This window comes from Ranitomeya variabilis, chromosome 2, assembly GCF_051348905.1.
Source record: "Ranitomeya variabilis isolate aRanVar5 chromosome 2, aRanVar5.hap1, whole genome shotgun sequence".
Taxonomy (NCBI): Eukaryota; Metazoa; Chordata; class Amphibia; order Anura; family Dendrobatidae; genus Ranitomeya; species Ranitomeya variabilis.
In genome coordinates, this window is record NC_135233.1 from 921628576 (window position 1) to 921645465 (window position 16890).

The 16890-nt window shown below is 41.3% G+C and overlaps 1 protein-coding gene across 1 annotated transcript in view; it reads left to right on the forward strand.

Moving 5' to 3' along the window:
* SI (sucrase-isomaltase) overlaps positions 1–16890 on the forward strand; it is a 349991-nt gene that overhangs the window by 270804 nt on the left and 62297 nt on the right. The window contains exons 50-55 of the mRNA XM_077290631.1: positions 3154–3308; positions 3514–3682; positions 7193–7289; positions 11017–11129; positions 11214–11339; positions 11646–11774. Of these exons, the coding sequence (XP_077146746.1) occupies positions 3154–3308; positions 3514–3682; positions 7193–7289; positions 11017–11129; positions 11214–11339; positions 11646–11774 (789 nt within the window). The remainder of the gene's footprint in view (positions 1–3153; positions 3309–3513; positions 3683–7192; positions 7290–11016; positions 11130–11213; positions 11340–11645; positions 11775–16890) is intronic.

The window sequence follows — 16890 nt, forward strand, 5'->3', positions numbered from 1 at the left end:
GATTGGCTGTTGAAAGTGAAACAGTCAATCAGAGCAATTGTAATATTTCGCCAATTAAACTTGGTGAAATATTACAATCCAGCCATAGCTGATGCTGCAATATCATTGACCATGACTGGAGACCCCGATCTGCCCGGCCACTGACTGATGGCGGCGATCTGCCTCTTCCGTCAGTCTTTCCTCCCCTCCATCCTGCCCTCCGCTGCCCTCCTCTCTCTTCCATCCTGTTCTCCGCTCCCCCCGCAGTCCAATCCCACCCCCATACCTTCCAAGTCCTGATTTCCCTCCCAGTGTCCATCTGTCTTCCCTCATGGGTGCCGCCATCTTTCAAAATGGCAGGCACATGCGCAGTACGCCCGCCGAATCTATCGGCCAACAGATTCATTGATTCCAGGTACATTTTGATCACTGTGATAGACCATATCACAGTGATCAAAATAAAAAAAATAGTAAATAACCTCCCCTTTATCATCCCCATAGGTAGGGAAAATTATGAAATAAAGAAAATAAATTTATTTTTATTTTTCCACTAGGGTTAGAATTAGAGTTAGGGTTGGAATTAGGGTTAGGGTTGGAATTAGGGTTAGGGTTAGAATTAGGGTTAAGGTTGGAATTAGAGTTAGGGTTGGGGTTGGAATTAGGGTTAGGGTTGGAATTAGGGTTAAGGTTAGGGTTGTGGTGGGGTTAGGCTTGTGGTTAGGGTTATGGTTAGGGTTGGGATTAGGATTAGGGGTGTGTTGGGGTTAGGGCTGTGGTTAGGGTAGTGATTAGGGTTAGGGGTGTGTTGGGATTAGGGTTGTGATTGGGGTTATGGTTAGGTTTGGGATTAGGGTTAGGGGTTTGTTGGGGTTAGTATTAGAGTTAGAATTGAGGGGTTTCCACTGTTTAGGCACATCAGGGGCTCTCCAAACACGACATGGCACCACCATTGATTCCAGCCAATCAAAAAGTCAAATGGTGCTCCCTCCCTTCCGAGCCCCAACGTGCACCCAAACCGTGGTTTACCCAAACATATGGGGCATCAGCATGCTCAGAAAAATTGCACAACAACTTTCGGGGTCTAAAATCTTCTGTTACTCTTGGGAAAATAAAAAATTGGGGGCTAAAACATTTTTGTGGGAAAAAAAGATTTTTTATTTTCACGGCTTTGCGTTATAAACTTCTGTGAAGCATTTGGGGGTTCAAAGTGCTCACCACACATCAAGATAAGTTGCTTGGGGGATCTAGTTTCCAAAATGGGGTCACTTGTGGTGGGTTTCTAATGTTTAGGCACATCAGGGGCTCTCCAAGCGTAACATGATGCCCGCTGACCATTCCATCAAAGTCTGCATTTCAAAACGTCACTACTTCCCTTCCGAGCCCTGACATGTGCCCAAACAGTGGTTCCCCCTACATATGGGGTACCAGCTTACTCATTAATTTTTTCCTTCCATGTTGCTTCTGCTGCTGTGAAACACCTGGAGGGTTAATAAACTTCTTGAATGTGGTTTTGATCAGCTTGAGGGGTGCAGTTTTTAGAATGGTATTTTCTGTCATATTGATATTGATTGTTGTAAAAATGAGAAATTGCTGGTCAACTTTTAACCCTTATAAATTCCTAACAAAAAAAAAATTGTTTCCAAAATTGTGCTGTGCTGATGGTGCGAAAATTCCTTGCGGAAACGCTGTGGATTAAAAGAAGTAGCATGTCACTCCTTTTTTGTGGATATGCAGCGTTTTTGTACCCATTCCATTTTAGAAATCCGCAGGGGTAAAAAATGCAGTAAATCCGCAAAAAAATCCTCACAAAATCCGCAGCAAAACCGCACAAAATCTGCACAAAAAACGTGACAAATCCGCATCTGCGTTTTCTGCCAAGAGATGCAGAATCCACACCAGAAATTCCTAAGCCTAATCTGCAACGTGTGTTCATAGCCTATCTATTGTGCTTCCAATTTCCAAGACCCGCAACACTTTAATTTTTTTGGTCGATAGAGCTGTGTGGGGGCTTATTTTTTTGGAGAACAAGGCAACTTTTTTATACTATTTTGGGATAGATGTGGCATTTTGGTAGGTTCTTACATAAATTTTTTCATGCAACTTTGGCAATTTTTTCTTTTTTTCTGCAGGTTAAATGTTTTAAAATGTGGATAGATTTGACGTTTCTTGACTCGGAAATACCAAATATGTGTATTTTTGAAATATTTTATTATTTTTAATGGAGATAAAGGGGATGATTTATTTATTAGTCCTCTTAAGGGACTTAAACCTGCAATTATCTGATCACATTTACTATGTACAGTAACACCCCACTATTGCTGTATATAGTTAAAATCCCATGAGACCACCTTGACGTTGGTTGATGGGCAGGTATTATTTGGCCAAATTTTGTGCAAAGCGTCTCATTAATTTTCTCCTAATATTCAAAAGCCGTATTGCTATTCATGTTTCATAAATTTCTCATTGACATGCTTTAGCACGATAGAGTGTAATCTTTTTTTGTATATTGCACATGGAGGTAGCTGCTCCTGGTATGCACCTACTCACACCAGTTTGGATGTGCCAGTCAGTTTTTTTTGTTATTGTTAAAGCACGGAGGTCTTGCCCTGACCCCTGGCTGTCATATCACCCCATTGACACTCTGCAATCATGTATTGAGCACATAGAATGATGCATCTCCATATTGATGTGCTGCTAGTGCTGCTGTCAGAACTTGAGTGGTATTTGACAATTTCACAGCTCCAATCCAACCGGTGGCTGTTAGAGGAAGATCCTGGTTGTAACACGCAGCCATTACCTCATGGGTATGGGACAAGCTGTGTATTGACTTGGGCCGTACATGTGCTGTGGATGTTGGTAAGGGGTTAAGAAATAATCTTAGGCTTCATTATGGAGCTCATCATTCTGGGTGATTGTACCTGAGGCTGCAATATAACTTTACTCTAATGAATGAATGCTCTTGCACTTTTTTTTATTTTTGTCTTATCTAATCCTAAATTTAGTGTAATTTTACCTCTACTGAGATGGCACCTGCAGAAAGACAATATTTCCCAAATTCTGCTAATACAACACAGCGCACACAGTATATCTTTATATATACATATGATATACACCTTTGTGCCAAATCTTCTATTGTATATACACAACTAACATTCATAATCTTTGTTTTCATAGATATATGATCCCAACAATAAACGATATGAAGTTCCTGTGCCGATAAATACCCCAAGTTCACCATCCAGTACAGCTGATGGAAGATCATATGATGTTGAGATTGTCAATAATCCTTTTGGAATTCGTATCAGAAGGAGGAGCACAGGGACAGAGATGTAAGGAAAGAATAACATGACATTTTTCCTAATATACTAATAAATTGTATGAAGAAATAGCTCTCTAAAATCTATTTAAATATTGTATTTATTATATCTGAATATACTATATTATATTTACTATATTATGCTTGGATATTCTATGTAGTACTATCTGCTACACATTTACACTTGATGATAACCTGACTAATTTTCTTATATTCAGTTGGAATTCTCAAGTACCTGGCTTCACGTTCTCAGACATGTTTATTCAGATAACAAATGTACTGCCATCAGAGTATATCTATGGATTTGGAGAAACAGAACACCCACAATACCGTATTGATCTGAACTGGCATACGTGGGGATATTTTGCCAAGGATCAGCCGCCTGGTGTAAGTTTAAAAAAACAAAAAACATTAATGTTCTTGGTGACATAGCCTTATGATGACTTATTGCATTGTATTTTTTTTTTTTTTGTTGGACGAGATGCAGTTTTGAATGACACCATTCATTTTACTATATAATGTATTGAAAAACAGGAACATTTTCCAAGAGGGATGGAATTGACAATTATAAATGTCAATTTTGCCATTGTTTTTGGGGTTCTGTTTTTATTGCATAAAATTTGTTTTAAATATGATCTGATAGCATTGTTCTACAGGTCAGTAAAGGTATGATAATACCAGATATATGTTGTTGTTTTTTAAATTTTACTACTTGAGGGTACGTGCACATGACATCTTTTTCAGACAGATTCCATCAAAAAACTGAACATATCCATTTCTATGTACAAACAACTTGCTGTGCATGTTTTCTGGTCTTTGCACATCTTTTAACGGCTTCAGGTATTTAAACAGGCCAAGCAGTTAAAAGAAGCAAAATGGCCATTCTTCTTGCATTTTCGGCTTAGACGACGCTCTGTTACATTGCAAGTTATAGGGCAAACTCAAAAGACGACCAGAAAATGCAAAACAGATCTTACGCTGTCTCCCCACACAGTATAAAGCCCAATCTCAGAAGCAGGATCTAGTTCACAGCTGTAGGTCAGTCTCACACGTCCAGAGTTATCCGTGTCCGTGTGCTCACGTGGCACATCAGTGTGGCACACGTGTGGCAGCTGTGTGCCAACTGAGGACCACACGGACTGTGCAGGAGACAGTACTAGAGTTAAGCGCTGTCTCCTGCTTTTGGTGCTGAAGCCGGCATTCATTCCTTCTCCCCAGCAGCGTTCGCTGGAGAGAAGGAATGAAAAATCAAGGTTTTTTATTTTTTTTTTGGTAAGAATAAAGTTCGGGGTCACCTCCCGCCTCCCACCCCCTGTGCGCCTGCCCATTTGCATTAAAATACTCACCCAGCTCCCACGATGTCTCCTCTCAGTGGCGACAGCTTGTCCTGTGTGAGCGGTCACGTGGTACCGCTCATTACAGGGATGAATATGCGGCTCCACCCCTATGGGTACGGAGGTGGTGGGATTTGCTCTGCACTGTTGGAACGTGTGTCTCATTATGGCAGAGGTTGAGGGAAAAGGTGGAGGCCCTAGAGGAGATAAAGGAGGAGGCAGAAGCAGTGGAAGAAGTGGTAAATGTAGAGCCTTAGAGATTCTAGGACTTGTGGAGCAGCACCTGCCCCCACAGCTACCAGAGTCACCCAGTGCTCAGTCAGCGAGATGTAACATCCTTGGCCATGCTTACTCATCCAAGTGTCTGTGGTGAAATGCACCCTGGCAGACAGAGATTTAATTGAGGAATGGGTGATGTTATCTGTGACATGCTGGTGTAGTGCAGGCACAGCTTCCTTAGAAAAGTAATGATGACTGGGCAATTGGAACTGGGGACTGCGATGGCCATGAGCTTTTGGAAACGATCTGTATCTACCAGGCATTTCTATGTCCAACAGATTGGAGATGGTGGAGTTCAACCTCTTGGCTTTGTCATGCATAATTCTTTTTAAAGGATATTGACTAATGTAGCTCTGAGTATTGTACTCAGCAGTCACTGTCTTCATGTGTTATAGGCATCGCTCCGGTCAGTCTTCTGCAGATTTTGGAAGTCACTACTCAATGTAAGTCTGAGAGCCAGAACGTGGCTTTCACAGACTTACATTGAGAGCCTGTGACCGCTACCTCTAACTTCTTCTCAATCGGTAGTTGGGGTCACAAGACGGAGCTGTGAGACTGGAATACTAGACTCAGGGAGCTTAGATTACTGGCATCACTCCAGTTCTGAAATACAAACAAATTTGGAGTTTTGCTTTAAAATGTTGCATGTTAGTTTTTAATGGGTGTGAAAAGTAGGTAGATATGTCCTTCATTAGAGTGCTGACAAACAATTGTCACATTAAAAAAGATTGCATAATGAATACGCTAAAGCCATCCAGGTATTGAAACCCATGCCCATATTGTCAAGCAAACCTATAACATTTCAAGGCAGAGAAACTAATGTAAAAATGGTGCAAAAGTCATAAGGAATTTTGCTCAAAAATAAAAATACTCTAAATGTAAAGACACAAAAAGAATGATGAATCCGGGGCCCTTGGGAATTGATGAAACAGTCCCTTTGTAAAAGTTGCAAGGTTACAGCAAGTGTACATGATGTATAGCAGACATTTCTCCCTGACAGCCATGGAGATGCTACTTGAATGTGCAATGCCTGCTCCTTCCAGGATTGCAGGTTAGGCCATGAAATGATATGTCATGTCAGCTTTGTGCGATATTTTTAGACTCCTCGCCTTCCTTGAAAGGTAGTGTGGAATTTTCTCATAAACTTGTGTCAAGCTATGGTTAAATAAACACAGAACTGCCAATCAACATTGTGCTTAAAGCCTCGGCGAGGTCAATTCTCACTGCGTGAAAAGATCCATGTCGTTGCTCAATGTCTACTTATAAGTTACACTGCTATTTTTAACCTAAAAATTAATGTATCCATTCATTAATGGAAGTGGAATGTGATTTAGAGATATTCACAGCACATTTGTACCAGTGCTTGCTCCATAGAGGCACAGTATAATGTGTGAATGTGTCCTAGTAAATCTTTCCTGTCAGAGGGGAGATGATAACACCAGGATAAGTCTATAACATCTATTTCTGTATCCACAAATCAATACAGCTGCAGGCTGATAGCCATGGTCAGAAATCAGCTTTCAAATCATGCAGCAAATCATTTTAATAGCATCTGCTCTCTATCATAATCTGCCATCTAAATGAATTAAAACAAAATGCCATTACGGTTCCCAGCAATTGTTACCACTATCTGGGTAATAATTTACAATGCAGCATCCAAGAAATATTTGACATTTTTGCTTGTTATCATTCACACACACAGTAAGAAAGTACAGAAAAGGCCATTTTATTATCAAATCATAATTAGGAAGAACCTGATTGGTGATTGGGTGAGCAATTAAGGATAAAGGGAATCTGTCAGGAGGGGCAGAGACTCTGATTCCAGGGATGCATTAATCATTGGGCAGCTTAGTGTAGTTTTCATAACATAAGTTTTATCAGCTGGAGATTATCACTAGATGATTGCTTGGTCTGCTGCCAGGTAGTCCAACCACACCCCCATCACTGATTGCAAGTTTTCTGCCTATGCACAGTATACTCATGAAGCTGCCAATCAGTAGTTGGATAGGGTTATGTAGAGCAAAGCGTTCAGAGAACTGGAAATCTGCAACAGGTAAAACAGTTCTAACCAAAGCAGCAGCAACCAGTAAAGTAACTGTTACATCTTTAGAATTGTGGTTTATGGCTCTACATCATGCTGCTCCCAGATGGAGTGGCAATATCTGGTAACAGATTATTTATGTTAATGTGCAATATCTGGTAACAGATTATTTATGTTAATGTGCAATCTGAGACTACGTTTTGATGCCACAGGATGTTCACATTTGCTGTCTCATCTCTGCAGTATAAACAGAATGCCTACGGTGTGCATCCATTCTACATGGGACTTGAAGAGGATGGCAAGGCTCATGGGGTGTTCCTGCTTAACAGCAATGCAATGGGTAAGTTCAATGGCTTTGGCCTCATTCAGTCTTCCGAATTTAGCTTATGTGTTCTATCCATGCCTTCATTATAATTTATGGAGTGTTCATATGTTTTTTTATGGATTGAGTAAAAAAAGGAGAACAAAATAAATGCATCCATATTTATTCCTAGTCAGCCATTCAAGTCTATGTGTCCATGAAAAACTCAGACAATACACTGATGTCATCCTAGCTGCCTCTTGGCATCGTTTGTTTTTCACTGACATTGATCAGGTTTTTTTTAGCAGAAGAACTGATAAAACACTGATGGTAAAGATCTTATCCAAAATACTAATGAAAATCAATAGTTTTTAATGTATGTAAGAAAAAATATGCATGTGTGAATGAGTCCTTACAAGCAATATTTGTCTCTACTTGTTTCTGCTCATTATGTCGTTGTGCTGCTGATTTTACTTTACATTTGAGAGAGTCAAGAACCTGTGCGCCATTTTTAAAGAAAGATGGGAACTGATCCCAGTATACAGGGGTAGGAAGGAATCCACCCAAGCAAAGAATGATAACTTTGTGCCACGTTCCATTCACAAAGATGAAAAAAATCAGATTAAAGTGAATTCAGCATGAATGTAGGTACAAATGACTATAATTTTGGTCAGTGTACTGTAGGGCAATGGGGAACTCGGTACCGGGTCCTTCGGTTCTCAATGGGGGATGTCACGGTGGCCCGATCTGGCCCGTGGCCCTTTGAGGGGTGTCCAATAAAAAGGAAAGTTTGCGTAATTAATGTTCGTGACGCCACCTGTGGTATTCGGTCAGGGTGACCGACGCTGCTTAGGCGTCCGCTGGGGTGATGTTATGGCAGCTAGATGGTATACCTTCCCACAGGTGAAGTGTATCCCCAGGGCTTCCCAGAGTGTAGATGGTGGATGGTGTAAGGCGTGGTGAATAACGAGGACACAAGGTTGCAGTCTCTTTACCTTTACTGAAGGCTTCAGTGTCCACAGCCCTGGGCGCCGAATCACAAGGTAGGCAGAGTCCGGCCGGTCTGAAGGCAAATCCAGAGTCTCCTTATCCAGGTGGAATGCAATAGCCTTCCTATGCACACAGTAACACAGTAGGTCCTCACTTGCTTAACCCCTTTCTGACCTCGGACGGGATAGTACGTCCGAGGTCAGAAGCCCTGCTTTGATGCGGGATCCGGCGGTGAGCCCGCATCAAAGCCGGGACATGTCAGCTGTTTTGAACAGCTGACATGTGCCCGTAATAGGCGTGGGCAGAATCGCGATCTGCCCGCGCCTATTAACTAGTTAAATGCCACTGTCAAACGCAGACAGCGGCATTTAACTACCGCTTCTGGCCGGGCGGCCGGAAATGATCGCATCGCCGACCCCCGTCATATGATCGGAGGTCGGCGATGCTTCAGCATTGTAACCATAGAGGTCCTTGAGACCTCTATGGTTACTGATCCACGGTAGCTGTGAGCGCCACCCTGTGGTCGGCGCTTATAGCACACCTGCATTTCTGCTACATAGCAGCGAACATAAGATCCCTGCTATGTAGCAGAGGCGATCGTGTTGTGCCAGCTTCTAGTCTCCTATGGAGGCTATAGAAGCATGGCAAAAGTAAAAAAAAAAAGTAAAAAAAAAGTGAAAAAAATAAAAAAAATATAAAAGTTTAAATCACCCCCCTTTCGCCCCAATCAAAATAAATCAATAAAAAAAAAACTAACTAATCTATCAATAAAAAAAGCATTAACCTGATGACTAAAACGTAGCGAGAAAAATATTTGAAACACCAGAATTACGTTTTTTTGTTCACCGCGACATTGCATTAAAATGCAATAACAGGCGATCAAAAGAATGTATCTGCACCAAAATGGTATCATTAAAAACGCCAGCTTAGCACGCAAAAAAATAAGCCCTCAACTGACCCCAGATCATGAACAATGGAGACGCTATGAGTATCGGAAAATGGCACAATTTTTTTTTTTTTAGCAAAGTTTGGAATTTTTTTCCACCACTTAGTTAAAAATAACCTAGTCATGTTAGGTATCTATGAACTCGTACTGACCTGGAGAATCATAATATCAGGTGAGTTTTAGCATATAGTGAACCTAGCAAAAAAGCCAAACAAAAAACCAGTGTGGGATTGCACTTTTTTTGCAATTTCACCGCACTTGGAATTTTTTTCCCATTTTCTAGTACACAACATGGTAAAACCAATGACGTCATTCAAAAGTACAACTCATCCCGCAAAAAATAAGCCCTCACATGGCCAAATTGACGGAAAAATAAAAAAGATATGGCTCTGGGAAGGAGGGGAGTGAAAAACGAACACGGAAAAACGGAAAATCCCAAGGTCATGAAGGGGTTAAGCTCTAATGGGGTCCTCACTGTTATTACTCTTCTCTCTCTGTTCCCTGTGGTTGGATAGAACAAAACCCGTATGACTGATAGCCTGAGGCTTGTTTATAGGGACCCTAGAGACGCCCCAACCCCCACAATTTGCCACCTGTCTTCGTAGGTATTAAGGTCGGGCAGCCAACTTGGAATTGACTGTCCAGCCAGTCTCTGAAGCAATGGCGTAGAGCACTTTACTCCCTCGGTATTCTGGCTACCGGAATGCGCACCAGCAGGATGCAGCTCCTCTTGTTTACTATCCTCTCTGGTATCCACTTGTTGCTATACCTTCATTTCTCACTCACTACAACACGCTTCTTTTCAATGTCTCTTTCTTTGGATGCTGCCGTACGTGGGGCAGGCGCAGCTCCGTGGATACTCATCTTCCTCAGACCGCAGTCTGGATCTGGCTGGAACCCACTCCATCCAGCTTCTGCCAAACTCCGTCAGGATCTGACTGTCTGTGCGAAGCCCAGTCAGCTTCTGTGTAACTTCCTAACCAACCCACCAGTTTTACCTATCTGTGAGGAGTGGCCTAATAGATAGAACCTTTGCTCCTCCTGGTGGACTGGAGTGTGAATTGTGTGGTGTGGCTGTGATACCTGGACAGAAGAACTCCTTTATTGCCTCCAGATGTAATATCACTCTCCATGGTGGAAGAATAATAATACTGCAGCAACCAGGACTCTGGGGCGCTGCAGGTGCATAGTTGCCAACAGTACCAAGTTTGCTGGGACTGCTTACATTTTTTCTGAAATAAATCTGGCAAATTTGGTGGATGTTAATAGGCAAAAAGGGGAGGTATGTAAGCAGTAGGCAGTCCTGACTGGTTTGTCTATGTTTCTAAGTGGCACTGGAATAAGAATGTCCTTGTGCACAATGTACTACAAAAGGACAGCACACTGACCAAAATAGGTAAATGTTCAGTTCACATGATTATCGAACATTGCTTTATGGATCGGTCATATGGCACCACTAGATTGACAAGGGTGTGTATTAGTTATATGTTTCTGTGTGGTTCTCATTAATTAATTAGCAGGATTTGATCTATGGAAGAATTGAAGAAAAACAACTTACACAGGTAAACAAAGTGTCCCCAGGCGCGTTGTGGGCATGAGACAGCAAAGCTCCGTCAGAGCGAGGAAATAAGTTGATTTATAAAGTATCCCTGCACTAAGATTAGAATCAGATCCACTAGAGATTGATTTCTTCACAATCTAATTTTATATTCCTGAATATCTCACAGCTGAATAAAATATTATACTTCCATGTGACACCTCTGTGTGAGGTGTATTAATATGTATTTTTTCTAATGTAATATGTTAATGAGTTTTATCGTTTCATTTCAGATGTAACAGTGCAGCCCACCCCAGCTGTAACATATCACACAATTGGTGGCATTTTAGACTTTTATATTGTACTGGGTCCAACACCAGAGATGGTTGTTCAACAATATACTAAAGTAAGTATAATAATATGTAAAACAGTCATATTTTTTAATACTAGCGGCAATGTTCTAATATTGCTTTCCTATATTAACTTTCAGCTTATTGGTCGACCAGTTATGCCGGCTTATTGGTCTCTTGGATTCCAGTTATGTCGCTATGGATATAATAATGACAGTGAAATTGAAGAACTGTATAATGACATGGTGGCAGCTCAGATTCCATATGTAAGTCACTGTTTAAATGCCATAGGTGTAAATGTGCCTTTTGAGGGGATATTACCAGATTTCATAAATATCACTCATCTCACAGTGATTTATTAACACAATTGTAATGTTCAAACAGTATTCTAAAAAGTAAACTTATTCCTTTTATTATTAATTATTCAATATGCAGAATATTATTTTTTTTTTTCCTGCATGTACTCATTTTCATTTTATGTGTATCTAATACGATGACCTACTGCAATATATTATTCTAAATTCATGTTACGATTTATCTTGAAGCTCAATATTTGTAATATCATCTTCCAGGATGTACAGTACGCAGACATTGATTACATGGAGAGACAAATGGACTTCACATTAGGAAAAAACTTTCAACGACTCCCTGAAATCTTTGACAAAATCCGAACACAGGGAATGAGAGTCATTATCATGTTGGTACGTCATAGTTATTAAGGTTGAAGGAAGACTGTAAGTCCATCTAGTTCAACCCATAGCCTAACCTAACATGCCCTAACATGTCATGATCGAAGTACATTGTATAGTAATTGCACATTATGAACACAAACAGGGCAAATTTCTGAAATCTATCAAAAACATATAACGAATCACAGCACAGGCTTCATTTTTCCATATCAAGAATATGAAAAATGTAAGTTTAGTGGGATTAGTTGCGACTTTGAATACAATCTCAATTTTTCATTCAGACAGTTTAATAAATCTCCCCATTTCCATCACATCACAATCACGTCTAGCTTATTTAGCTCTTAGGATCGGTTCTAAAACTAGAGGAACTGAAGTGGTAAGCTTACTAAGGCCTCATTCAGACTTCCGTTTTTCATTTACGTGTTTCAGTCATGATTTTCACAGATAGAACAAGTAACCATTAGAATTATGGGGCAGTTCTTTTCACCATTTTTTGGTGGAAATGCCCTTTTATTATCTGCCACATGGATGAAAGGCAGCAATACAAGTCTACGCCTCACATCACAGACAGCACATGGATGGCAGCAGTGAACAGTCTGTGTGCTATTCGTAATTGACATTGCAATGTATAGTTTAGAACTTATTTATTAATGCATATGTGAAAATCACTGATGAAGGACTGTTGGTAAAAACGGACACACTGACCAAACACTGGTGAAATAAGTTCCAAAATACTAATGACTAGGGTTGAACGAAACGGGTCGTTCATTTTCATAAGTCGCCGACTTTTGGTAAAGTCGGCGTCTCATGAAACCCGACCCGATCCCTGTGTGGGGTCGGCCAGGCGGTACGCGATCTTGGCGCCAAAGTCGCGTTCCGTATGATGCGTTTAGCGCCATTTTTTCAGCCAATGAAGGAGCGTGGGCACAGTGATGACATAGGGGTTAGGGCGTGTACGCCCATCATCATTTTATCGCTTGTGCGCAGTAGCGATTTGGAATGTGTAAAACTAAATTTTCAGTGCTGGGACGGAGGAGAGAGAGAGAGAGAGAGAGAGAGAGAGAGACAAAAAAAAAAATATCCCCACTAAAGTGCATAGGGTTTCGTGTTCCGGCCGATCCTCGACTTTGCGCAGTAATCGGCCGATTTCGCCCGACTCGACTTTTCCAACAGTCGGGTTTCGCAAAACATGACTCGACCCTAAAAGAGTCAAGGTCGCTCAACCCTACTAATGACACTTTGACCATTTTTTGCATGTGTAAAGAATTTCGGACATCTGAATGAAGCCTTCGGTCACTTGCACATACCCCTTTTTTCCTCACTGGTGATAAGCAGTTCGCTTTTTTTTCAATGTGCTATTCACATTTTTGCTTAAGTTTTTACATTCCTTGTTGCATCCATTTTCTACATATTTTTTGAAAAACTTAGCTTCTACTCATATAATATGGACACTACTCACATGACAGATGGGTTATTCATTGTTTTCTGACCCTTTGACTTGCATTGGCAAGCTTAGTTCACAAACTGATTCAAGTAGGACATGCCTCTGATTTTTTTTGCCTCTGAGAAGGATATGTAAAAAGGTACATTCATCGTTATGGGTCCTTGATCTTTCTGTAAAATACTAAAACAATGTGTGAAACTGGCGTAAAAATGAAGCTGTTGTAAATGAATTACTTATTGTCTAAGTTGACTATTAAGTTAAATGAATTTAAAAATAGGAAGCAGAAAAAACTCAGCACCAAATAATGAACTCATAACAAAATCCACTCTTTTATTAATGTCGGATATTAAGGCCAAGTTCACACTAGCAGTATTTGGTCAGTATTTTACATCAGTATTTATAAGCCAAAAGCAGGAGTGGGTGAAAAATACAGAAGTGGTGAACGTGTTTCTATAATTCCTTTCCTCTAATTGTTCCTCTCCTGATTTTGGCTTATCAATGCTGATGTAAAATACTAACCAAATACTGACTGTGTGAACATGGCCACAAAGGTTACAACTAGTGTTGAGCGATACCGTCCGATACTTGAAAGTATCGGTATCGGAAAGTATCGGCCGATACCGGCAAAGTATCAGATCCAATCCGATACCGATACCCGATACCAATACAAGTCAATGGGACTCAAGTATCGGACGGTATCCCTGATGGTTCCCAGGGTCTGAAGGAGAGGAAACTCTCCTTCAGGCCCTGGGAACCATATTAATGTGTAAAAGAAAGAATTAAAATAAAAAATATTGCTATACTCACCTCTCCGACGCAGCCTGCACCTTACCGAGGGAAGCGGCAGCGTTCTTTGTTTAAAATTCGCGCTTTTCTTTCCTTTACGTGAGTCCCGGCTTGTGATTTGTCGCGTGCCGCCCATGTGACCGGGACGCAACCAATCACAGCAAGCCGTGACGTAATTTCAGGTCCTTCAGGATTTTAAAATTACGTTCCGGCGTTGTGATTGGTTGCGTCGCAGTCACATGGGCGACGCAACCAATCACAGCAAGCCATGACGTAATTTCAGGTCCTTAAGGATTTTAAAATTACGTCCCGGCTTTGTGATTGGTTGCGTCGCAGTCACATGGGAGACGCAACCAATCACAAGCCGTGACGTCACGGGAGGCTGGACACGCGTGCATTTTAAAATGGGCGCGTGTCCAGCCTCCCGTGACGTCCCGGCTTGTGATTGGTTGCGCCGCGGTCAACCAATCACAAGCCGGGAGGCTGGACACGCGCGTGATTCATAGCTCACCAAAAAAAAAACCAGCACCTTGCTCCCCCACACAACTGGTTTCATAAATTCAGTGCACTAGGCAGAAGACTACCATCCATAGCAGCAGCCCATACAGCCTCTCTGGGGCTTTTGAGTTGGGGCACCATCCCATTATCATAATTTCAGCGGTATCCATGACGCGCATTTTAAAATGGGCGCGTGTCCAGCCTCCCGTGACGTCCCGGCTTGTGATTGGTTGCCCCGCGGTCAACCAATCACAAGCCGGGAGGCTGGACACGCGCGCATTTTAAAATTTTAAAATGCGCGCGTGTCCAGCCTCCCGGCTTGTGATTGGTTGACCGCGGCGCAACCAATCACAAGCCGGGACGTCACGGGAGGCTGGACACGCGCCCATTTTAAAATGCGCGCGTGTCCAGCCTCCCGGCTTGTGATTGGTTGATCGCGGCGCAACCAATCACAAGCCGGGACGTCACGGGAGGCTGGACACGCGCCCATTTTAAAATGCGCGCGTGTCCAGCCTCCCGGCTTGTGATTGGTTGATCGCGGCGCAACCAATCACAAGCCGGGATGTCACGGGAGGCTGGACACGCGCCCATTTTAAAATGCGCGCGTGTCCAGCCTCCCGTGACGTCACGGCTTGTGATTGGTTGCGTCTCCCATGTGACTGCGACGCAACCAATCACAAAGCCGGGACGTAATTTTAAAAATTCTTAAGGACCTGAAATTACGTCACGGCTTGCTGTGATTGGTTGCGTCGCCCATGTGACTGCGACGCAACCAATCACAACGCCGGAACGTAATTTTAAAATCCTGAAGGACCTGAAATTACGTCACGGCTTGCTGTGATTGGTTGCGTCCCGGTCACATGGGCGGCACGCGACCAATCACAAGCCGGGACTCACGTAAAGGAAAGAAAAGCGCAAATTTTAAACAAAGAACGCTGCCGCTTCCCTCGGTAAGGTGCAGGCTGCGTCGGAGAGGTGAGTATAGCAATATTTTTTATTTTAATTCTCTCTTTTACACATTTTTACATTAATGTTGTTTCGATACCGATACCCGATACCACAAAAATATCGGATCTCGGTATCGGAATTCCGATACAGCAAGTATCGGCCGATACCCGATACTTGCAGTATCGGAATGCTCAACACTAGTTACAACCCATGTTGCTGGCTTATGCAATTGTGACAGATGTCCTTAGCCATAGTCTTAGACCACTGTATAGGCTTCTGTACAAATTTGATTTTTAATACGTGGTTTTAGTATGTGGGTTTATTTATTATTATTATTATACATTTTTATATTTTAATATGGATGTTTATTAGAAATTGGAGCTGGATTCTTTATGCCTACTGTTTGATAGAGTACACCCCCAATAAAAGATGAGAGAATAGACTCAGTGTGAATAATAATTAAAAATAAATAACCACAAAGGACCACTGAAATACATTTTAAAGTTTGTTCCCCATTCCATAAAAATCATTTTCATATATCGGACATGCTTCTTTTTTTCACGGTGTCAAAGCTAGCAATTGTAATTAGACTAGATTGGCAGCATGTTTTTTACATTTTTTTTTCTACTTTTTTATTTATTTATTTTGTGTTAATTAACATTTTTGGGTGGAATTTCAACATTTATTTTTATTACTGACCTGAGCATTTACGGTCCAGCATGTTTCTTCTGAGTCACAGTCGTACAGACAGCCCGCTTGGTCATTTTGCTGCAGATGCTGCTACTTTCAGTCCTGTTTATCTGTGTTTGTATTGTGTTGGTCCGCCTTTGGCACAGACGCAATATAAGCTCAGGGGAAAAAAATAAAAAAATAAATACTAAGAATTGTAGCCACAAATAATCCTGGACAGGTAGCAGAAAAAAAAGAACTTTTTTGTGACTTTACATCAATTTTAGAACAGTGGACAACCCTGGACAGCAGGTGTTGGGGATCTAACCCCCTCTGCCAAGTTGCGGTTCTCCACACTATGCCTGCATCTCTTTTCTGTAGCTGTAATACAAGCTTCTAAGCTGCATCTCAGAGTAGCAAGTCAGACAAGATGGTTGCTTCCATATTTATATACAGAAAATAGTATGAAAAATATACAGTCAGAAAAATAGAATTATATGTTCTTTATAAACTTGTGCTTTTTGTCATATACTTAATATATGTCAAAAGTTAAGACATGAGACATAAGCCATGAACTTCACTGATTCCAAGAATAGATGTGTAAAAAATCTAAAAGAAAATAATTCACTTTGGTTCTTCTAACTTTGTTGTAGCTTTTTTTTCAACAGTTAAAGCCAAAATTCTAGAAAGCTATGCCTTGTATTAAGTGTAAAAAACCTCAAGATGCAGATACTAAAATGAAGTATGCCGTGCCATTATATTTTGTTTCATGACATATCAGTT